Below are 24,852 nucleotides of genomic sequence, written 5' to 3' on the forward strand. Positions count from 1 at the left end.
TTCACGTTAAGTTTTATGCTCTTTTGTTTTTTGAAAGATTTTTTTTTTGGGCTTTTCCACTTTTATGATAGGTGACAGTGAAGATAGTCAGAGAAACGTGGGGAGAGTGGGGGAATGACATGCAGCAAATGAGCCGTTGGCTGGAATTGAACTGCGGCCGCTGCTTCGGGGATTATAGCCCCTGTACTTGGGTCGCCCGCCCTACCCGCTGAGCTAACCGGGCGCTCTCTTTTGCACCGTCAATTTAATTTTTAATGGGAGAAGCCAGAAAAATATGCCTACATAGAGCATCCTGTCCATTTGTATGACTGCACACAACATGTAAATAACGTGCGCCAGAGCGAGCATGTATACGTCGACATTTTAAGCTTAATTTGACATGAAATGTGAAACATACGCCAAACTTTGATCACATGTGGAGAGTTTTATGGCAATTTTAATGTGTGTTATGTGATCTGTTGATTCACAGGCCTGCAGCCCTGAAAGGCCCCAAACCAGTTTACATGTTTGTGTCAGCGCCCACTTGGCTGATGTCTGTTCCCGCTTAAGGAGGAACTCGATACCCATACGGTCCACATATGGACTTCTTCTCTGCTGTTATGGGAAGCCGCCATCTTGGTGCCAAATATTAGCGAGAGTCCAACTCCAGCCAGTGTTGGCAGAAGTGTAAGCAGAGGATTACCTGAGTCACTTAATGTCCCCTGAGATGAGAGAAACCCCTGGTTGATGTTTTGTGTCCAGGTGAAAGTATGACCTTGTTGCTAAACTGAGTCCAAGACGACACGTTCTCACAAGTCTTGTTGGCCGTTTTGGAGTAAAAACAAAAAAGCCCAGACACTTTGAGAGTTCATCCTCATTTGGAACTATGTCCAGCCCACCTCTTCAACCTGCACCCTGTCTTGCCCCCCGCTCTGCGTTTTTCGTTGGACTGCTGCTCCTCGTCCTCTGGGGGCCCTCAGAGGTCAGATGCCAGAATGACACGGAGCCGATCGTGTTGGAGGGAAAGTGTCTGGTGGTTTGTGACTCCACGCCGTCGGCAGAGCCATCGGGTAACGCTCTGGGCATGTCAGTGAGGTCAGGAACTGGTCGAGTGGCCTTTTCAGCCATCCGCAACACCAACCATGAACCCTCGGAGATGAGCAACCGCACCATGACCATCTACTTTGACCAGGTGGGTTCCAGCAGTGTGTCTATCTACGATCTTTTCTATACATTATTGCTTTCGTTTCATATCCTCAACTAGTTTCATTTCTCCAAAACTGATACCTACCTTCACAGAGCAAATCTGGCAAGGATCTACATTCCACCCCTCCTACTGGCTTGGATTAGCATTTGCTTTATTTGATGCTTTGACAGACCGTAACAAAAGGAATGAGCATTCCTACAACAGCGAAAAGAATTTCATTTTCATAAGAGTCCAACCAAAACATTACACCCATAACCTCTCAGTCAATAACCTCAGCCATAAATCTGCTGCTATAGCAGCCTCCAGTCAGTCCGGTTTTCCAGCTGTCTGCACAAATCTTCTGCCATCCAGACCCACATGCATTGTTTAGGTCCAACACTGACACTGAGCGATAAGATTTGATCCACGGTTGCTATCAGGTGCATATGTACGTCAGTCAAGTTCTCAAATACCTTGACTTTTTGCACAGATGCATTGGGATACTTACAGATTCACATTGTCTAACATGAAAGTGGAAGTCATAGTGTTGCGTTAAAACAACAGGGCCGTACTTGCGTAAGTAGCAAACACAAAAGCAGGACAATGCACCTATTGTCTTTGCTGTGTGCTTCTGCAGCCATAAAGGTTTATATAACCAGACTACGTGAGGCTGTGCAACGGCAGCGCATCACTGTGCATCTGTCACGTGTTGATGTTCAGCAGGTGTAATGTTTAACTTATTTAGCACCTCCAGATTGAGTAATTAGCAATAAACACAATAAAGTCAATAGATTAGCAGGTATTTTACCAAAACAGTCGGGTCATTTATTGGTTCTGTTACACTTCATCCCCTCAACTTTATTCCTGCTGCTGTTTCCCTTTTAAACAAGTCTTAGTGCACTTTACTTCTGGGTCTATCTTATTATTTATTTCTACTTAACGGAAGCCCGACCTGCTTTACTTATTTATTGTCTCCTTGTATCATGCTTTAAACAGGTTTTTTATATTTGCATTTAAGAGGTTCTTTTATTTTATTTCACTTTTAATCTTGAACCGATCACCTTGAACCAGAACACCACATGAGATCTCTAAGGTCCTAAATAGGGAAAGTGAGAACTACACCCTCACAATGGGGATAACGAAGGGTAAAAAAAAAAGGTTTTCTGCAAGGTGCAAGAGGGATTTGTCCCAACTACCGCCAACTGAACCGATCAAAGGATAGACGTAAACATTATGACCCACAACACAACTTATGTGAGAGTTTTGCAAGGGGCGGTTTGAAAAAAACAAAAACTTAATTCACACATTCAGACACTCAAACTCCCCCAAGAAGGCCAGCTGATGGTGCTGAACCTTCTGATTCCCCCAAACTGAGCTGAGCCTCAAAACCCTCTTTATATAGTCTCCCAGCCAGGCTGATGACCAACAGCTGAGCTCTACTTCACAGGTGCAGCAGATCTACCTGATGAGCAGGTGAGCCGTCACCTGCTGAGCTTTTTGTTAACAGTTCTTCATATCAATCCATACAACTAAACTGCATTCACGATGTAGTTGTGACTGTGACGTTGTAGGAAAGGCTTCCAGTTTGAGCCACAAAGTCCACTTAAGATGGTAGAAAATGGGAAGGAAGGCAAGAGTATTTTAATCAAGTTGACTGAGACTCTATATGAGGCCTTTATTCTGAGACATGAGTTTAATTTCTATGTGGATTGAGTAAAAATACAACCTTTTCACAACATGTTTGAAGCTGCTCCTCTATTTAAATGTATTCCATTGAGTCATTCAGCAGAAAATACATATAAAAAACTGAGAATGCAGTTTCGTTGCGTAGGAATGTCCTTTTTTGTGAGACGGAGCTGGACGGGGACATAAATGTCAGCAGCGAAGGAAACACCAGCTGATTCATACTCCATGCCCTGTTAATGTGTGCACCAAATTCTGTACCAAGCAGATGCTACATTAAAAGGTCAGAAGGTTATTGAAGTCCACAGAGTTGATCCTCCAAAGGGCCATGAATGTCTGTATAGAAGTACATTTGGAGTGGACCACAGCGGGAGACACAGCTTCTACAAAACCAGATTTCCCTCCGCTGTTATCTCCAGCCACTGATCACACTCTGCCATCAGAATCTGCGTTGTTTTTTCACAGCCAACACTATTGTGTTCTGAGATTTTATCAGCATCTGATTTAGAGACGTCACACACTGAAAACTGTTGTCAACCAAGTCACAAACTGTGCTGCATGTGATACTGAGTGAACATGTTGCATAGCAAAGGTACCGTCTTGCAACTTTGTGTTACTGGTAGTTTATCACGTCTGACTTGTTCCCTCCCTTCCTCCCTTCTTGTTTGTCTTTCTCCACTGAGGGTGAGCACATCGAACAGTTTTGACAAAACATACAAAAACTTGGGTGTGATGATAAGAAATGAACACAGCTGTGGCTCAACAAGTGTCAATAAAGCTCCAAGGATTCATGATGTTTTGGTCAGATTCTCCAGTTTCTAGCTGTTGGACTCAGAGCCTCGTTGAATTTCTTCTTCTTTCTCCTCATCTCATTTTCTTCTCAGATCTTAGTGAACGTTGGCAGCCACTTCGATCCAGCGAGGAGCATCTTTGTGGCTCCCAGAAAAGGAGTGTACAGCTTCAGCTTTCATGTCGTCAAAGTTTACAACCGACAGACAATACAAGTAAGAACGGCAGCTTAAAAGAATAGGAGGTACAGCTTTTTGCTTTCTGGAGGAGCGTTAGATCGGAGGATTATTACTGCTTTCCAGTTCGTATGTTGGCGATCAGTATTGCCAAGCATGGAGCCTGTACGCATGGGGACCAGCGAGCTTTAACTGCTCTATATTTAGTCAATGCATATAAATCTGTTTAGAAACCACTGAAAAGAAAATACACTGCATCAAATTGAAAAAGTTTATGGTTTTAATCCCAATATCTTCACATCCTTGGATGTATTATTGACAAGAACGTCAAATACAAGCAGTCACGTTTCATAAAAAAATTTTTTTAAAAAAGGCGGTACAATGGAAGTATTGCAGTATTCAGATATTGTACCATGAGAACCGCAGTTCCAATCCTTAACAAAAAATAAGGCACGACTAACTAAAGGAGTGATATATCCATTAATATGGACTTCGTGACACTCACAGCAGCCTGGGTGTTAAATGCTGCTTTATTAGCTGATGTTAGCTAGCGAGCTCGGTTAGCAAGATGCATTCACTGTGATGTTGATTTTCATTAGCAACGAGAAGACTTCAAACTAAACTTATATACTTGACAAAAAAAGTTACGTCTTCGTGTGTCTTTTAGTGAAATTAAGCACATTTGTATGCGACCAAACACAAAAACACCCCACATCAAGCTCACAGCTTTTTAAATGCATACAGTATACCCCTGCTTTATCGCCTATTTTACTATAAATGGTCCCATAATCCACAAAATTCACATTACTATGTGTTGGAGAAGCCTTGAAAATAGCAAATGAAACCATAAACGTATTAGCAAAATGTTAACTGAGGTAGCAAATCAAGTGAGAAGTTCTATGCAGTTTGACTTTTTTTTCCAACCAGAGCAGTTGCCCCCTACTGGCCGTTAGAAAGAATGCAAGCTTGATATCAGGAGACTACATCCATCCTATATACAGCCTGCGGTTTCCCCCTGTTTCCAGCCTTTGTGATAAACTAAGCTAACCAAAGAAGCACTTGGGGTTTACAGCGCAGACATGTATGTGTCTGTAAAAGCTTTTCTAACCTTTCCTTTCCTGGTTCACCTTTCCCCTCTGCTCTATCTCGTCTTTCCCAAGGTGAGTTTGGTTCTCAACGGCTGGCCTGTGATCTCGGCCTTCGCAGGCGACCAGGACGTGACCAGGGAAGCTGCCACCAACGCCGGGCTGGTGATGATGGAGCGAGGGGACAAGGCTTACCTCAAACTGGAGAGAGGGAACCTGATGGGAGGGTGGAAGTACTCCACCTTCTCTGGGTTTCTGGTGTTCCCCTTGTAGGCTCGGTTGATTCAGGATGGTGTTCCTGTCATGGTCACTGCTACGGAGGAGTGGGCAGGGTGGGAAATAAAGATAGTTTTGTTGCTTTGAAGCCCTTGACATAAAGGAGGAGGCATTCACGGGTAAATGCTGATGCTGCGTCCTAATGTGCATCAGATGAATTGGGTGAACTCACTTTGCACCAAATACTCCTGAATGTAATTTCCATTGCACTATTATGGCTTATTGTCTTTTGTCTGACACGTAGATGGTAATGTGTTGTCTGTGCTTGCTTACACCGGGCTTATCAAAGGTTTGTGGTTTTCCTTTAATGCATGAAACACAAAGGAGCAAATGTTTGTGGCAATAAAGAAAATGATCGTGTCTAACGTCCGCACCTACGTATCTGTCTTTATCTGTCTTTGCAGTGTGTCACGCATGTGCTAAAGGAATACAGATCATTTTTTAGCCGAGTTTCTTTCAGGGCAGTGATCCTGAAGCAGGTTTTTGAATGTTTATTCATGATGAAGATCATTTCTGGGAAGTGACAAAATCTAAAGTGTGTTTATTTTTTCTATGTGTTTGTATGTGATTGAATTATGACTCAGAGAAAGAGCGTACAGTCGTGACTCGATAATCCGACACTAAATGTAAAACCTTCTTTTATGTCGGATAGCAAGGCTGTCGGATTGTCAAGACGGAGGTCGAGATACGAGGAGGGCTTGATGCTGGAAGGCTCATTAGTTGTTAATATACATTATTTATAGTTGTTATAGTAACTAGAGCAGGGCTGGACCGAATGGCACTTTCTGCTCTCTGGATATTCAGGCCCAAGTAATGATGAATTTCTGAATATTTGGCATGGACGGGGGGACACTTCCACCCCGGGGCAGCGCTCCGACGGGGTGGAAGTGGTCGGAACGCACAGGCAGTACTTGGCTGCTGATGCCAGTTAAGTTAGTGGTCACACTTCTGTTTCCACCATCCATGTTTACTTCTGTAAACACTGAGCACGCTCGCTGCGTGTGACGTCGTCGTGTCCTCTTCTGCACATGTGGGACACTTTTGGGTCGTATGAAGTTCACACAGCAGATCACATACAAGTCGTATTTATTTGGAAATGTGAACGAACTCACAAAAAAATCGTATTTCACAAAAAATCCTAATTGAGCATCAAGTCCTGTAGTGTGAACGTAGCCAATCTGTGGGATTGTTCAGTCAGATGATACGCCGTTATCCTGATTGGGGACAAAAAATGTCATGTCAGAGTCAGAATCCAAGGCTGTCGCTATGTTAAGGCTGTTTTTATGGGTTCTGTTTGTTTTTCCTAAAAACCTGTCAGATAGCAGGTTTAGGATTGTTCAGGGTCGGATTATCGAGTCACGACTGTACATTGATTAAAATCAGATTTGAAAGTACTGGAAAGCTGTAATCACCACACTTTACTCACGTGTGGTTTTTGAACAGTGTCCATTTGCAAAACTGTGAACGACAAATAGTCTCAAAGCAAATCTCGTACTAGCTTGTTATCTATCCTTATATTCATACGTATTTTTTCGCACAATGCTGCACATTTAGCTTCCTTTAAAATGCAAATGCTCACCACATGTCCTGAGTTAAACTCTGATGCTATTGTGGCCTCCAAACCACCTCTACAACACTTTAAATATGTTCATCAATCACTCTACGCAGACAGAAGGTGGGCCTGAAAATAGTTGGCACCCCTGCTGTTTGCCTCAAGAGGCTAACAGAAGATTTGAACTCAAAGTGTCCATGCACAACTCCTGCTACTTGTCTCACGTGCAGTGCTCTAGCAGAGTCATATAAAAATGCCTTCCAATCAACAAAACGGCAGCTTTGTTGTAAAAACCCTAAACATGTGTGAGTGTGCCGTCCACGCTGACGCATGGTGACCGTGGCGGCGGATCCGGTGGCAGATGGAGGATTGGCAGCAGAGGATGGAACCGGTGCCAGGAGCCTGCTGAGTTCACACTGGACCGTCACAAGCGATTAGTGTCAGCGTCCCGGTGCACAGCAGAGGCCTGTGTTAGCACTTTAGTGAGTCGTGTCTGGAGTACAAAACAATGTTAAGAGTTTGGTTCCAAAAGCCACACAGACGCCGTGTAACAGATTTGGCTTTTCAAAGTCAAAACCTTCACAGAAAATATCAAAAGCACTCGTGTGAAAGTGTTTTAACGTCAGTGGAAGTGAGCTGAACTTATTGCGAGTGAAGTTTTTCCACATGAATTATTGTTCATGTCGACTTTTGCAGCTATAAATATCAAATACTGATCACTCAGTCTGTGCAGTTGGTTAATTAGTCTTTAAAAGGTATTTCTTGTTGTGAGAAAAACTTTTTAAAAAGTGATGCATCACACATGATGATGTGACTCGATGTCAGTGACAGACACCATCACTACAGAGAAAAGCAGGAGCGCCACCTACAGACACTTTAAGTTCATCGACAGACACAACAAGGAAGGTTTCTGCTCACGTTAGATGACTGAACACTAAAATAAAACTCCTAAAACAGGCTCTAAAATAACTCAGAAGTGAATCTTGTGTATGATTTAAAGGGAAAACAATGTTTTCTTTGAACCTGAATACAACCAATTTAATGAAGGAAGCTGAGGGTTTGTGTCTCCAAACCCTGATGTGTGTTTGTTTGCTTAAAGATAAGGGACTCATTCTGGACTTTAATTCTTTATGAAGGTCTTGAAATGAGATGTTTTATAAAGAAAACCAAATCGAGTCTCTCCTTTGAGAAGTACTTTTGCTCAGCTCCACTGAAGCAGTCACAAAAAGACGCCAACTCGGTGCAATCAGGTGAACTGGTTACCAGGCTGCAGCTTCTCCACCAGGTGAGTCCAACCACCTGAATGAGGTGAGAGGAACAAAACAAACCAGCAGGTCCTGAACTGAGACCCACACCCGCCACAGCTTCAAATGCATTTTATCCTGCCAGACATTTGTCAGAACTGATGTCATGATAAACTCTTGATTCTTGAAATGTGTGAAATCAGTTCATTGTTGAATCCAAGTAAACGTCTGAGTCGAATGAACAGAAACTCCCTCCAGGTGTTCCTGATATATCCTGTTGATAAGAAAGGGACACAACCTGACAACAGAATTCCTCCAAACACGACTGTCATCGGTGCAAATGCACAACAAACTTACTTAAAGTATTAATTAATCACCTCAAATAGTTGCAGATTCATTTTCTGATGGTTGAACAATCCAGTAAATGACTATTTCTTGCATCTCTGTCATGTTCTTGAAACAGGAGAAACCAGACAAAAACAGCAAGATCTCACATTTAAGGTCCAGAAACCAGAGAATTATTGTATGACTTTGGTTTACAAGCATGAAAATCCTCACTCGTGTATTTGTTGCAGCTCTGATACTCATGTTAATGATGCAAAGTCAAATTAAACTCTGTGAAAAGTTGGTTTTAAGAATGAATTTATTACAAAACATGAAAAGGTAACTAAAACACCAACATCTGAGCACAAACAGAGCATTTATTGGTGTATTTGAATGATAGTTAATTGTAATTTTCATCATTACAGTTATCCAGTTCTCACCAGATTCCCATTTAAAAGTTAAAGGATAAATGTGTGACATTTGTATTCTACATTGTCCTGCTGCCAGAAACCTGACTGCATATAAAAGAGCACCAAATCTGTGTTCATCCACAGCTGAACATAGTCCCAAATAAATACACAATTCATTCCTGTTTGAGTAACGTTTGATAAAAACCACAGTGACCAGCTGTTTTTGGAAATGACTCAAAAAGTAAATAACATATTTGTGATTTGTTTTAAAAGACTGACAGGAAAAGACAACTGGTGTAGGGTCTAGAGATGGACAAACACACTGTACCCCAGCAGGTGAAATGCAAAGTAACACCAGACTCATTCTGTAAGAACATTTTATGTTACCACTAAACAAAATGACATTTCACGTATGATTGTTGCAGCACTTCACTGAAGCTACATTTGGCTTCAACTGTGTGAAATATTCAACACGTTTAACGCACACCCGTGTTAAAATTCAACCTCAAGTTTAATGTTTTTGTTTTTTTTAAATCCATTTATTAAAAATGTGCAATAATAATTTAAAAAAGCAAATGCGTTTTTAACGACGTTCTTTTGGCTATGAACACTTTCTTTTCTGCACTCGGTGGAACCACAGAAGAACCATGAAGTGACCAAAAAGAAACTAGATGCTGCACTTTCTAAGAACATATATACACAACGTATTTTAAACACTTCAGAGCACATGAAGGCAGATGGATCACAATAATGCTTCTTCTTCTTATTTTCACATTTGTTTTAACCTCCATGTCACACCAAAGGGCTTATTAGGAAGACGTACTGAGCTTCAATCGCTCTTCACGTGTTCATTTTAGGTTAAAATAAACCAAACAAATACATCAGCAAACAGGTTTCAAAGTATATATTGACCCGTTCTGATTAATAGTCAATCTGCTAAGGCCATTTTTGGCACCTGACAGTGAGCTGGCTCTGCCACTTGACCACAGTTGGTGGAAAAGCAAAACCATATGACCAGACTTGGCTCACGTCGATATTGCTGACAGGGCAGAAGGGAGGTGTGAGGTGTTACTCACTGGGGTCACATTTTCAATCCAAAGAAGAAAAAAAAAAGTCTGAAAAAAAAAAACAAAACAGCTAAATATTCCTTTAAATGCTTTCATGCTACTAAAACTATATCTGAATCCTGCCCAGAATTGTAAAGCAAAATAGAAAAGACCAGAAAATAAGAGAAATAGCACAGCCAAGAATTCATAGAAAGAAAAGTATGTTCAAGAAAATGGCAGAGCTTGATTTCAAAAAGCTCCATGAGAACTGGTCCGGTCTCGTCCTTCCAGGTCCTTCACTGAGGCGCTGTGGGGTGCCGCTTCCTCTCTATGTACATCGTGTTGTTGTTGCCGCTCTGAAATCCGATCACGTTGCTGACGCGGATGTGGAGACCCGATGCAGGGCTGGAAGACTGACGCTGCAGAGAGGAGGAGGAGGAAAAAACGGCAGGAATATAACTAAATAAAAACAAGAATTCAATAATGTGTGAGGAGAGGCTGTTGGAAAATGTGTCCCGTATTTCAAACATGATGTGATGTGTGGAGACGTAGAGTACTGTTGGCCTCCAATGTCAAATAACAAGCTGCAAAAACCTGTTTAATCCAAATTTTTTAACAGTTTACTCATATTGCACAGATTTTTTACTGTTTTGTTAAATTACAAATACCTGGAGAAAGTCACAGAATAAAAACATTCATTTATTGTAAAACAACAGACCAAAGCTGTAGATAATGTCCACATCACAACTCTGTATTTCTGCAAATTAGAGTTTAAAAAAAAAAAAAACTTTTATTTGACTAACAAGCACAAAAACAACAAAAAAAGGCCAACAATTTTAACAAATAAAACATTTTTTTTAACTAGTTGCTGTTTTCCACATTTTTCCCCATTTTGTTAAATATATCTATTATAAAATCAGAAAAGCTTTATTAATCTACAATACTGGATATAATGACGTCAAAAAAATATTTTTTAAAAAATAGTCCAGAATAAATAACTTGTTCTTTAAAATGTGTAAAATGAGTTTTTCTGTATTTTAATCAACTAAAAATATATATATGATGCATATATCCTTATCATTTAATAGTGCCTTTGACGTTCTGTGACAGTATGGTCTTAAAAATATATAATTAGTTTTTTTCTCTATTAAATCATAATCCACATTTCAATGGGCTTCAACAGTTCTCCAATCAGCTCACATCCCAGCGGTTCAGCCTTGTTTTGTTCTGACTTCTAGCTGCTTTATAGAGTTAAATCTCAGCTTGATCTCTGGTTTTGTCATCCCTGAAGAAGCCTTAATGCAGGGGTCTCGAACTCCGGTCCTCGAGGGCCGCAATCCTGCAAGTTTTAGATGTTTCCTTCTTCCAACACACCTGATTCAAATGATCAGCTCATCATCAAGCTCTGCAGAAGCCGGATAACGATCCTGATCATTTGAATCAGGTGTGTTGGAAGAAGGAAACATCTAAAACATGCAGGATTGCGACCCTCGAGCACCGGAGTTCGAGACCCCTGCCTTAATGTCTTTAGAAATCCCAATCTGGAGTTATTAAAGCTCCAGATATCCTCCTCCCTCAGTGTGACGGGTTTCTTTCCCTCTCCGCTACTTACATCAAGTACATGAAACCCACCTCATAACTGAACTGGTTTAGCTTTGGTTTTCTTCTTCCTTGAGGCAAGCTGCCGTTCGAAGGAGACGGTGGTGCCAAATGAATGGGGTCAACGGACGCCGACTTCACTCTGTCTGCTGAACGGCCCTTGTCAACTTCAGCCACACATGCAGGTTGAGGTGGAGGCGGATCACATTTACCTGAAAACATGAAGCCACGATAGAGGATTTAGAAGTACGACCTGAAACCAAGAGCGTTTCTGGGCCACTTCCTTCAGCAGCAGCCTCCTTCTTACCTTTGTCTTCCGTTTTCTGTCTTGGTTTTGTAATCAAGCCGGCTCTTTCCTGCAACCAGAAGAAGTCTAGTCAGTGGTTGTTGAAGATAAACTGACATGACACTTCTGGTTTAAGCTAAAGGAGATTATAGACCAACAGCTCAAAGAGGATCACACAGTTATTCATACTCTTATACCAGGTCTGTTGTTTTTCTGACTTGTAGAGAGTTCAAATGGGCTCTCGCTGATATATATAATAGTTGGTCCTTGTGATTAATATAACCATGGTGATATTAACCATGGTGCTGTAGCAATAAAAGCATGGTAAGTAATGACAAAAGCTCCATCCTTTCCACTGAAGGCACAGTGAAAAGTAGTTTGGCACACTAGAGATGAACTTGTTTGTTACCCAGCTGGTGTTTTATCTTGAATAAGGTTAATCTGCGAATACATAAAGTACACAAACGTCATGTAAGTGAGCGTAGCTGAAGCATCGTAGTGTTGAGAACATTTGATGATGCATTTGAACGGCTTAATCTACTTTTGTGGGATTGTAAATGGTCAAAAGATCATTTACGAGGCCAACAATATGAAAATACTACAAGATATAACTATAAGTTCTTCAAAAATCCCACTCCAAGAAAATCAGAGAAAAATGTACTGTGACAAAAACCCACAAAATTAGAACTTGAGATTGTTAGTACTGATGCACCAGTGTCTGAAATAGTGATTTAGCTGGTCGGTGTGGATCCGCTGCTTCAGTTAGAACTGACATTATATTTTCTGTAAAGGGATCAAAAACCAAAAAAGGTTGGGAATCATTTTGTTTGTGAGCCAAACAAACTAGTCAACAATCGTTGTAAACAGCCTGTTCATCTGAAATGTTTTGAAGGAATCAAATTAAAGATTCATTTGCTATTTTACGGTGTGTTGGTCTATTTGTTGGCTGGTACCTTGTGGAGGATCCATTGGTTTCCTGGCAAGAAAACTTCAAGTTGCTTCTCACTGTTCTGTGCAGACCAACAGAACCTAAGCAGTTGCTGGTCAAAGCAACATATTTAGCGAAGAGAAACAAAAGTCTCCTTCAATACAATATGGTCATTTAGTAAATTATGGTCCAGCTTAGGGCTGCACGGTGGATCGGTGGTTAGCACTGTTGCCTCCAGCCCCCCGTGACCCTGGTGAGGACTAAGCGGTGGATGGATGGTCCAGTTTAAAATAAAATAGACGATAAAGCAGGCTGTGTTTCAAGGCAGGCTCCCATCTGATGGGCAAGTCACTACCTTATCAAAGGAGATGTGCACTGTTGACACTGATTACAAAGCGACACAGTTTGATGTGGCGGTTGCTCTTTCAGACCGTCTGTCTTCTCTGGAGTAGCCGAGCTTCAAACAAAAACAGGCCTGAATCTATGTGGTTTAATTCCAAAATGAAATACATGAATAATTTGGTTAGAATATTTAAATTTACATTCTACAAACGTTGGATTTTGCATACTGTATTGAGGCCTTGTTTAGCTCTGCTTCCTGTGAAGATGCAGCAGGACGTGACACATACAATATAAAGCGTGGTGCAGAAAGCACAGCAGCATCGACCAGTTTGTGGCAAAAAAAAAGCCTCACAGACCAAACCAGCCACTTAAAGCTCTTCTTGGTTTGTCACAAACAATTTCATCAACTGTTAAGACAGAGTTTTGGTGTTCCCTGTAAAGTCATTTTTTATTTTCCTTTAATGTTGCTCTCAGCAGGTTGCTGCAACAGAATTTTCTTATTTTCACCTGAACCGGCGCCCGTCCTGTCGGCACGTCAGGGATTACAGCTTGACCCCTCACTGCAGGAAAAAGAAATACAAGAAATGTAAAAACTGGTGCTGTGCTTGTGAGCTTTAAATGTGTTTGCAGGTGAGAAAAAGTGTAAAAAAAAAAAGAAAAAAAAGAAAAAAGATATAACACAATAAAACACAGTATATAACAACAACAACACATGCCTGGTTGAGTAACATGAGCCCTCCCCAACTGACGCGACAATTCTTCCTCTTTTTTCTGATCCTGGAAAGAGGAAGAGAGCAATTCAGGCCGTGACGTAAAGTAAGAGTAAAAATAGTGATTTGCTGCATCATGTCAAATTTTTACAGCATCTCAGCATGACTTGATGTACGTGAAGGGGTTTGTTCCTCACCAGTCGATTCTGCACTTGATGGACTGCGTCGTTGATCGAACGTTTGTGCATCTCGTACAGCTTTTCTGTCACAGTTGTGCACTCTGCAGAATTGTAATCCATGAGGTTGATGTACAGGATGTTCTGACCATCCAGACGTGCCATTCAAGGTATCTACATGCAACCACCTCTCCAAGTGGAGCAGTGGTGTTTTGAAGTGACATTAAGTTGTGTTCTTACCACCCGAGGAGGGCCGATTGGAGGGATCTCCTTCCCAGCATTTCTTCATGAGCTCCATGAGCTCCGTCAGCCCTGCACAGTCTGCAGACTGATGTTCGATCTCCTGCAGCAGTGGCCGGTCGCCCAGAGGGACACGAAGCCGCACGATGTCGGACAACGCATCTGTCGTAGGGGAGGGATAAAAAAGGTGAGTTAACATTAAGGAGCTGCCTGTTGAAGATTTTAATGCAAGTAACAAGTAGGTTTATATTGAAGGATGAAATGCATTAAATCATGCAGAATATAAGACGATACGTCAAGTGACTGGTTGTGAGAACTTTGACTCAACTCTGCAGTTTCCCAAACTTCTAAAAGGGAGTTTTAGTTTTACACCATCCCTACAGTTTTGGTGAAGTCTAATCACTCCCAGGCCGGTGCTGAGCTGCCTGATAAACACAGCGCAGCATTTAGTGCCAAAAATACCAGAGTGGAAATGGAAAAGGTCAACCACAGAAACCAGACTTCATGTGTTGTCAATATGTCGGTTCTGTATGCAGCTTGATGAACTGCCCCCCAGAAGAACACAAAAACTGTTTATACAGGTCATGAACTTGATGAGTTGAGCGATATCCATCCATCCATCCATCATCTATACACTTTATCCTCACTAGGGTCACAGGGAGCTGGAGTCTATCCATTACATCTACACTTAGAGACAGACAACCAAGCACACTCACATTCACACCTACGGACAATTTAGAATCACCAATTAACCTCAGCATGTTTCTGGACTGTGGGAGGAAGCCGGAGAACCCGGAGAGAACCCACGCTGCACGGGGAGAACATGGAGACTCCACGCAGAAAGATCCCAGGTGTCCTCACCGGGACGTGAACCGACGACCTTCTAGCTGCGAGGTGCTAACCACTGATCCACCTTGCAGCCCTTCAACTCATCATCGTAAGGTAAAATGCCTGAAGTTATGAAAACTCACTTTATGTAACCCTCAGTTGATTAAAAATCTAGAAATCTAAAGTAAAGATGATAAAAAGTAGCTACAATTTAAACTATAAAATAAAAGTACATTTATTTTACTGCTCACACTTTGTCCATCCAGTCGTCTGTTTTCCATTTTCAGATATTTGGCTGCAGGTTCTGGGTCAGTTTTACTTTGTTCAGTGTTGCTGAGTGACACAGAAGATGTTCAGAGTATTTAAAGGATGAGAGAGCAGCTTTAAACAGATACTTACGTGGATATGGTTGTTCCCCAGTGATGATGGACCACAGCAGGATGCCGTAGCTGAGAGAGAAACACAGCATCATGCCAGGATCATTAACTGTGCTGTCGCTTGGTGCACACTTTGTTCTCATCTGCCTTCTCGTCACTCCATTAAGAGCGATGCCAGAAAACGTGACTCCAGAGGGAAGTGTTCGCGTGCGGTTTCTCGTATGAGGAAGTCACACTTTTACCTGGAAGTTGAATTCTCTGCAGCAAATGCTTTTACTGGATATTCCCCGTTCAGCTTACCTGCAACAGGTCATTTAACTTCCTGCTCAGACTGGATCTGTGTTCAACATAAATGTCTAGTGTCCTAATTTATATCCTCAGCTGCCAATTCACCCTTGTGACAAACATCCAGATGTTAATTTTGCTCTAAAACGACCTCGTAGTAGCTGCAGCCTGTCTGTATTCACTCAGGAGTAAAGCAAATGCAGTGTACCTGTAGATGTCAGAGGCCCGTGTGGGTCTGTACGAGAGGTCGAAGGCCTCCGGTGGCATGTAGCCTAAAGTTCCTCCTTCCTCGTCGTTGTTCTTCTTAGAGCCCCGTGTGATGCTGTGGTAAAACCTGGCCAGGCCAAAGTCGCTCAGCTACACAGAACAGAGAATGAAGTAAATTAGCATGAGGGGAAGGAGGCCGAGGGTTCAGCGATGACACACGATGGGTTACTGTGTGGACAAGAAGCTTATTTTAGTCTGATCTCATGTGTATGTTGTTCAAACTAGTCAAGCCTCTAACCAGGTACATGTGGGCACAAAAGCCAAGTAATAAGCTCAGTATAATATAACTTCAGTGCAATCTCAGAATGTCTTGAGCGTTCAGATGTACAGTTCATCAAAAGGTGAAAACATTTACTCTCAGCACACGAGTTTCCAGAGAACTTGAGCTGCTTGTGGAATAAAAAGCCACAAAATACTGAAATGAAACTGAATCACGCAACCAAATTCTGAGTAAATGAATTTTTTTTAGATGTTTTATGGAGATGCTGTGGTTACAGAAAAATTTTACTAATTGCTCAATTTCTTTCTGGAGCAACTGTTGTGGGACGACTTTAAAGGAACAATCACAAAATCATTATAATGGCTTAATAATGGCTTCTATATATAGGACACTAAATAAAAGCCTATATGTCAACATAAAAACTGTTTTAACATTTAACTGGCATATATTCAAGATGCAAACTGAATAAATAAAATATATAAGAATTAATTATGACTAGCTGGGCTGAAATGTACAGTGTGTGGTTGGTTGTACTGCAAATAAAAAGGGGTTTTACAAGATACTTGAATTACAAGACTGCAGAGTGTTTGTAGCTTATAGATTTCAAATAATTTTGTGGCCCACATTTATGATACGAACCTTATTTTTAATTAAAGCAGAGCTCCAAACCTCCAGATGTGAGAAGATGTGTTTGAATATTGGATAAAGTCTGGTTGTGTAAATGTGGCTCTGAATGGTCTGAACAAGGCGTTTGTGAAACTCTTTATAGATATGAAGAAAACTGGAAAGTCTGCTGCATAGATTGTAAGCCTGCCCAGGCAGGTTTAAATTTTGACCACACCAAACTAAAAATCTGAATTAAATCAGAATTATAAGATTGAGTTCACCTAAACCAAATTAAAATCATTCATATATATATATATATACACACATACAGTATGTAGTATTTGTACCAGTCTTGTGTGACTGTTAACATGACAAAAGATGATTCACACCTCTTCATATGCATTTAAATTAACTGTTGTTGTGACCCTTTGATAGTTGCAGTATTAAACAGTGTGAGGTTCACACACATGGTGATGGGTGGAGACTATAGATTTCAAATTTGCCCAGGCAGGATTACGATCTCATAATATAAGGAGGATTTTAATTTGGTCGAGGCAAAATCAAAATTTTAGTTCTGCCCAAGCAGATTTGGATCTGGATTTTAATTTGGACTGTGACATACACACACACATACATATATATATATACATATGTATATACAATTCAGTGATTTAGATAGACCTTGTGTTAATGCTTCCTCCCCCCAGACCACCACACAAGATCTAACAAACTAACAAAACTTCACCCTGAAAATGAGGATAAGGCTAAACATGGGTCTTGGTTTTCTAAAAGGCCACAGAGAGATTTGTCTCAACTACCACCCACTGAATCAAAAGGATAGAACCACTAAAGACCATGATCCACACAGCAGCATATGTGGGAGTCACTAGTTTTGCAAGGGGTGGTTTATATATATTTAAAACAAAAACAGAACAAAAAAACCTGCTGAACCTTCTGAGCCAGATTCCCCCAAACTGAGCTGAGACTCAAAACCCTCTTTATATAGTCTCCCAGCCAGGCTGATGACCAACAGCTGAGCTCTGCTTCACAGGTGCAGCAGATCTACCTGATGAGCAGGTGAGCCGTCACCTGGTTTCTGATATTTAAAAATCCAATTTAAAAAAACAACAGCTTTTCATATCCATCCACACCAGCATCAACCTAATATTGTGTAATTTAAACGTACATTTCTGCATTTGTTGAGGTAACTGAATGAAACTGGATTAATAACTTAATAACCTTTAGTTCAAGGCCCTTCCTTTATCTTTATCCTGGACAACATCAGATGGATGAAACTGGTAACTAAAAGTACATTTGGTTGGATAAGAAAAGGCTGATCCTGCTAACGAAGCTTCATACACAACCCAGCGAGACTGATGCAGACTGCTGGGTTGTTGTTTTCTGGAGCGTCCAGCAGAATGAGACCTGACCTCCTCTTAACATCCGACCTTAAATCTGCTGAAATGAAATGAAAACAATGTGCAGGTGTGGATGTGATCAGACATCTGTAGGCATCTCTCTGTCTGAGGCTGCTGCTGATGAAGCTGCATTGTCCGTAATACTAGCTCCAGGGTTTTTTACAGGGAAGGAAAGAGACAAAATCTCTGCTTCTGCTGCATCCATTTAATGCATAGTTCAGTTTTAAATGTGAGACGCTCTCTTTGAAGGCCTGGAGCTCACCTTGGCTCTCAGAGAGGAGTCCAGCAGCACGTTGCTGGGCTTCAGGTCCAGGTGGAGCAGAGCAGGCGAGAGACTGTGGAGGAAGTTGATGCCCAGAGCCACCTGGTGAACCAGTCTGAAGGCCAGCGGCCAGGGAGGGGGTCCCCGTAAGGTGTCCTGTGGGGGGACGGCGACATGGCTTTACAGACCTACACACAGACTTCATGCTCTCTTTACACTGTCCCTTCTGGCCTTCTATTATTTATATTTAGCTCGTTATGATCTTTTTTTATTTTATTTTACCCACTTAATTGAGCCTGGTGTTTCCTCTCATAGTGTCTTTTGTGTTTGATGTAAAGCACGTGTTTTATATCAGTAAGTGTCTTTTCATGACGACATAACAATGACTACGAGACACTGGTTGCAAGGTGGCTCAGTGGTTAGCACTGTTGCCTCGCAGCAAGAAGGTCGCCGGTTCGCGTCCTGGTGGGGGCACCAGGAATCTTTCTGTGTGGAGTTTGCATGTTCTCCCCGTGCAGCGTGGGTTCTCTCCGGGTTCTCCGGCTTCCTCCCACAAGGTCCAAAAACATGTTGAGGTTAATTGGTGATTGTAAATTGTCCGTAGGTGTGAATGTGAGTGTGCTTGGTTGTCTGTCTCTAAGTGTAGCCCTGTGATAGACTGGTTACCTGTCCAGGTGAACCTGCCTTCACCCTGAGTCGGCTGGGATAGACTCCAGCCCCCCATGACCCTAGTGAGGATTAAGCGGTGTATAGATAATGGATGGATGGATGGATGGCTGATTTTAGTGGCTGTTCTTAAACGCACCATGAAACCGATTTATTGTGATGATCTAAAGGTGTCTCATGAAACAGACAAAACTACAGAAAACCACCTGTTTTACCTTTTAAATGTCATGCAAGTCTATCCAGTAAATGTGGTTATATGTCCCTAAAATAAACCAACATCAGCGTTATGACTCATCAAGTCACTAAACTTCAGCCTTTTGGGAACAGGGAAGTAAAACCCATCTAAGGGTTGTTGAGACATTTCACTGAGACCATGTTTTTACCTGCAGTGATTTCAGTGATCCGCTGTCCATGAACTCCATGACCAGCCCCAGCTGTACCGTAGATCCAGGCACGTCCGGTCGACCTTTGAAGACGCCGTGGACGTGAATAACGTGCGGGCTTCTTCCCTGACGCATCATCTCGACCTCACGCAGCAAACCCGAGCTGCTCCTGTGTGTGTCGGTTCAGTCAGTCACTTCTCTCAGGAGCAGCTAACAGAAGCTCTGTGCAAAAACTTACCCGCCGTCGCAGTTAAGCAGTTTAATGGCCACATCATCGAGCCAGTGACGATGCCTGGCTTTGTAGACTTGTCCAAAACCACCACCAGCAATCCATTCCCAGCCCACGAGGGAGGATTCTTCGATCACCGAAGCAGCACAGTCGGTCAGCGCCATGGTTCACTGGAAGAAGAAGAAGGTGCAAATAAACTACTGCTAGAAGAATATACTTTATTTAATCAGGCTGTTTGCTCAGAGAGGCAGCTTCGAGATCAACAGATCACTACACTGGACGTGAGAGAACCTGTTTTCCCCTCAGGGCTCCTCTGTCAGTCTAATTAAAACTCAACAGTCATCCAAGGTTTAACCGTTTCAATGCTGCATCAACGCATGTCCACGAGCCTGACTCATATTTAAGACGACCTCTGGAGCCAAACTCCTGGTGTTAGGGTTTGAGATAGTGGAGGTTTACAGACCTGTTTACATATTACACGTGTATTTCACTAACTCTGATACTTTAGTGAGTAAACATGTAATAAAGTGACTGCTTTTAGTCAACAGACAGCAGAAAGAAGCAGTGAACAACTGTCAGAACGTTTTAGTTTTAAAATGCATCATGTTTGTGACGCTGACATCTAGTGTCCACACCACCACGGCACCTCTGACCTCTGACCAGCAGGCTTTGGATGAGTAGGCCGACCCCAGTTAAGTTTCCAGGGTAATATTTTAGCTTGGAGGGGCAGGAGGCTTCAGGGTTAGAACATCAGCCAACAATAATCCAGCATGAACAACAAATCACAGCCCTTGTTGTCCATGTAGCTGTTGGCCTGTTAAATCCTCCGTGTTGTCAGGCAACTGCTGCCGACATGCAAAAGAGGAAACCTGTTTGAGCGATTAGTGACGATTCCTGCGTCTCAACTGAAGTGTTGTCAGACGATGGAAGGAGGTTATTTATAAAACGCTAAAACGTCCGTCTGGATTCCATTTGAAAGGATTCGTGTGGCTGTACCCGGAAGAAAAGCAGTCAAATCCTGTCATTGATTAAACCCATAAAAACTCAGCGCTTCATTGAAATTAACCCCTTCTTGCCTTCAAGTGGCTCACAAATGATCCTACGAAGCCCCCATCTTTCTTTCTGTTCGCTGCAGCTGGAGCACACCAGCTCGCCTACAAATCTACTCGAAAACTGTAAAAGTACTGAATGTTGGAGTATTTCAGCCTGTTTGAGTTGGAAGAATACAGAAAGTACATAAAGCCTCACTCTGCCAGCAGACGGATTCATTCCTTATGTTTGAATTGAATGATTGAATTTTGTCTTAAGTTCATTGCGTCTATAAAATGAAAACGCTCCTAATCTGTCGTCCAGCATATAAACACACACCATACGGGCCACATGTTCACAGTAGCAGGAGTGTAATTCCCTTTTCCATTTAGCAACAGCCTCATAAATCCTTTTCTTCAGCTCATCTCCCTCTTAAATGTGTCGCACATCGTGTTATCTGACCAGCCTGTGTGAGGAAACACACAGAAATCAGGCAGCTTGTAGGATGTGCTGTGGTTGAGCACAAAAGGTCGAACTCACAAAGTGGCACCAACTCGCTCACCGACATGCACAACAGGAAACCACAGTGTGTGTTGCTCAGTGTCCTAAGCACGCCAAGCAAAGTCCAGACAGGAGACGAAATAAAAGAAACACCCGTAAAATGCAAAAACACAGCAGCCCTGATGTGATCACTAACTCTGAGAAGCTCACCGTGTTGTTGTTTTCCTGTTGCTGATGTGTTGTATTCATATACCTTCTATTATCCTCAGCGTCTGAAGACTAAGAGAGTAACTTCTAATCCTACTTCAGTCGAACACAGAGAGCAACACGCTGTCAGAGCGCGATTCAAAGAGATCATTCACAAACACAGCAAAGTTCACGGCCGGCTCACTCCCACAGAGACACCAGTGAGAGCATCAAGGTGGTGAGTCTTGGACCTACTCACCCTGAGCGATCTGCTCGTCTGCCTCATCGTCCAACCAAACCGACAGAGCTTCAAGAATGCAAATCCTTCCTCCTCCTTCGCAGACTTTCTACAGCAGCTCTGAGTGAAAGCAGAAGTGAAACCCTGCAGCTCAGATCCGTCCCACAAATCCACTTCTGCTTTGGGCTGCTCAGCAAAAAAACAAAGCAGATTATTGTTTTTTTTGTTTTTTTTTAATCAGCTTAATACTTTTCTTTGTTGTGTGATACAAAAGCTGTTTATTCAGGTGGATTGTTTCTATTAAATGGTGACAAGATTCAAGATTTGTTTGATTTTGTTAAATTGAGCCATTTAAGGGACTCAATATGTCCAGTTATGAAACATCTTTGGTGTGAAAAGAAATGACTTTACATAAAAATGTTGTTTTACTGTGATTCATTCATTTTGAGATGACTCGTTGTGTCTTTATCTGACAGTAAAGACTTTAATATTTGGGGGAAGAGAAAGTTGGATTCACACCAGAGAAAGTGACTTTCATTTTAAACCACTGCGGCACCGCAAAACCCAATCAGGTGCTTTTTAAAAACTGTTTTATATTCACAATTATGTCCTTACTGCAAAGCCTGTGTGTAAAATAAAGAAAGGCCTCCAGTAGTGTGGCCAACAGGGGGCGCTCAGATCAGCATGTCGGATGAATTACAGGAAATGGGAAGTTTAGACAAAATCACAGGAAGCACACAAACACCTTTACAGGCCCTGAATATTGATATTATTAGATTATTATCATTAATAACCACTAATACACAAATACAAAGGGTTCTTTATGGTTGAAGCAACGTTAAATGGGACAAATAAAGTCAGACAACTAAAATAACACAGAGAATTTAGCCACAACCCAACGTTTATATCACCTAAAAGCATAAATAAGATCAATATTAAGATGAGAAGCTGGAAGTAAAACAACATGTGAGCCAGGATGAGCTCACGTCTTCATGTGTGTGATGATTTGATTCATGATGAGCGTCACCAAAGTAGAAATAAAAACTAAAATATAGAGACATGGAGTGTATTTCACATCTAAATTGTGTGTTTCAGTAACAATTGTGAGGAACTATTTTGTGTTTATTGTCTTTTTATGTCTTGACCTTTAAGACTCAGCGTCCTCTTTAAAGAATCACCTCTTAAAACCTACATGTGCAGCCTTGTTTTGATGTGAGGTTCTCTCTTTTTTGTTTATTTCTGACATGTTTTCATAGTTTCACTCGATTTTTTTTTGTTATTTGATTTCTTTGGCTCTCATCCTGTGTGTCTCTCATTGTCTTTAATCTGCTATTTCTGGTGCTTTTTATGTTTTACTCACATGAGCTGGTGTTTTGGATTTATTCATATTCTGAATTTTGTGTTTTATATCTGTTCCCATGTTTTACTCTATTTCACCACTTTTTGCTTCTCTTTTTTTTTTCTTTCTGTTCGGCCTCACCGAGCATCAGAGTTAGCAGAATAATTTATCGCAGATATTTAGGAAACCTGGGGAAGGATCGTATTGCAGCATAAAAGTCCAGCCACAGACTGGATCAGCATAGTGGGCAGAACACACACACACACAGCGAACTAAAAATCTTACTTAGGTGAAAGTATTGGAAACAAAATGTGGGTAAAACATTCAAAAACCACAAAACAAAGAGACAAATGAACAGTACCGGTGCTGGTTTGGTCCATTTCCTCTGATATATTATCATATCTGCCATTTTTATATTATTCATAGTGAGATATTAATGTGTCAGCAGCAATTTAAATCAAGTTCTGATGCACAAATCTGTTTTACTTTTTCTCTAATCTTTGATTTTTATGGAGATATTGAATCATTTATTGAAATCAAAGTTTATGGGGGAAATAGTTTGACTTCAATCCCATGTTTTGAGTAAATCTGCTGAGTTGCTCTCACTGGCTCATCACTGGCGCTCCTCTTTCTTCTTCATTAAGATTGCAAAACATGTTGACATAGTAGGACTGAAACCCACGAGGGCGTGATGGCTGACATCACGGCTCATGTTAAAGGGAAACTCCACCTATTTAACAAGTGGAACAACACTGGACACGAGATGAAAGAATGAATCAGGAATTGTTGTGGTTGAAGACGTGAGCTCTGCAGCTCACGCCTCATCCTCCAGCTGTTAGATAGACAGATAGATAGATAGATAGACAGACAGACAGACAGACAGACAGACAGACAGATAGATAGATAGATAAGTTTTGTTCTTACTATAATTGTTACATTTATTATTGTTATTAATAATGATATAATGTAAAAATACAAGCACTAAAATATTAAAAATATTAAAATATAAATAATTAATAATGTAATTAGTAACGATTATTACAATACAACAATAATTTTCATAAAAATATAGTGACTTTCTACACTAAAAATACAAATTGTAGTTGTAATAGTAGACTGTGACAATGTATGTGACATTACTGAGGAGCTACATCTTCTTTTGTTGTTGTCACAAATTTTATGCAATTAAAAAACGACATTTAAGATATCAAACTTGAATCTAACAGTTTCATATATTAGATAAAAAGGGAAATCTGTGAAATAATGTATTTTAATGTCAAAATGATTTAATTTTCTCTTCTTTTTTTAAAAAAATGGAAATTATATAATTGTATACAGTTACAGGTTTTTATTTTCATTTTTAGAAATTTTAGAATTTTTTCCATAAAAATAAACAAAAATAGACAAAAAATAAAAGCTCTGTAAAACAACAAATCTCCCTGTCACAGTGTTTCTCTGGTTACAATCCCCATGTTTCTGGTCACCACTATATATCATAATGAACTAAAACAGGAATAATCAGAATTTATTGGGGATTGTTTTCAGCTGCAGATTGATGAATATATTATACTCATTGATGTGCTTTTTACTGGTTTCTGAGCAACAGTGGAGCCTCATGAGCTGCACAGAAGACTCCTGGAGGCTTGTCGGTGGTTGGATGTGCTGACAGACAGGATGCGGTGTGGGAGGAAACGTTTCATTCGTCTCTGAAGCAGCAAACTCCTGCTTCAGGACGTTTTTCACACACAGAAGGGTGCTTAGCTTTTAAAGTCACGCTAAGAAGAAGTGAAAGAGGAATATTAACTTACAACAGCCCCAGTTTTCTTGTGTGAAGCCTGGCGTTGAGCAGGATAGTCCACAAAAAAAAGGGGCAGGAAAAAACGCGTCTGACGTCAGTGGAAATCCCCTTTATCTCCTGTTTGACAATTTCACATCTTTACACATTTATCTAAACACACAGGCTGTAAATATGCCCTCTACACCGTTA

General features: G+C 41.2%; 2 protein-coding genes across 2 annotated transcripts; one reads left to right on the top strand and one right to left on the bottom strand.

Annotated features, from left to right (window-relative positions):
• Positions 1-865: 865 nt before the first annotated feature.
• On the top strand, positions 866-5,517 carry LOC103355776 (cerebellin-1). Its single transcript, XM_008279691.1, has 3 exons — positions 866-1,171; positions 3,733-3,852; positions 4,974-5,517. Exons 1-3 carry the CDS (start codon positions 866-868, stop codon positions 5,169-5,171), a joined length of 624 nt encoding a protein of 207 aa, XP_008277913.1. The 3' UTR covers positions 5,172-5,517.
• Positions 5,518-8,595: 3,078 nt separating this feature from the next.
• Positions 8,596-24,706, bottom strand: ripk3 (receptor-interacting serine-threonine kinase 3). Its single transcript, XM_008279692.1, has 14 exons — positions 24,674-24,706; positions 21,548-21,712; positions 19,582-19,742; positions 19,344-19,512; positions 18,295-18,450; positions 15,730-15,878; positions 15,259-15,308; positions 14,032-14,193; positions 13,813-13,895; positions 13,622-13,682; positions 13,413-13,465; positions 11,657-11,705; positions 11,383-11,561; positions 8,596-10,169 (listed from the first exon to the last, which is right to left on the bottom strand). Exons 3-14 carry the CDS (start codon positions 19,734-19,736, stop codon positions 10,047-10,049), a joined length of 1,389 nt encoding a protein of 462 aa, XP_008277914.1. The 5' UTR covers positions 19,737-19,742; positions 21,548-21,712; positions 24,674-24,706; the 3' UTR covers positions 8,596-10,046.
• Positions 24,707-24,852: the final 146 nt, after the last annotated feature.

Source organism: Stegastes partitus, unplaced genomic scaffold, assembly GCF_000690725.1.
Source record: "Stegastes partitus isolate 25-593 unplaced genomic scaffold, Stegastes_partitus-1.0.2 Scaffold168, whole genome shotgun sequence".
NCBI classification, from domain to species: domain Eukaryota; kingdom Metazoa; phylum Chordata; class Actinopteri; family Pomacentridae; genus Stegastes; species Stegastes partitus.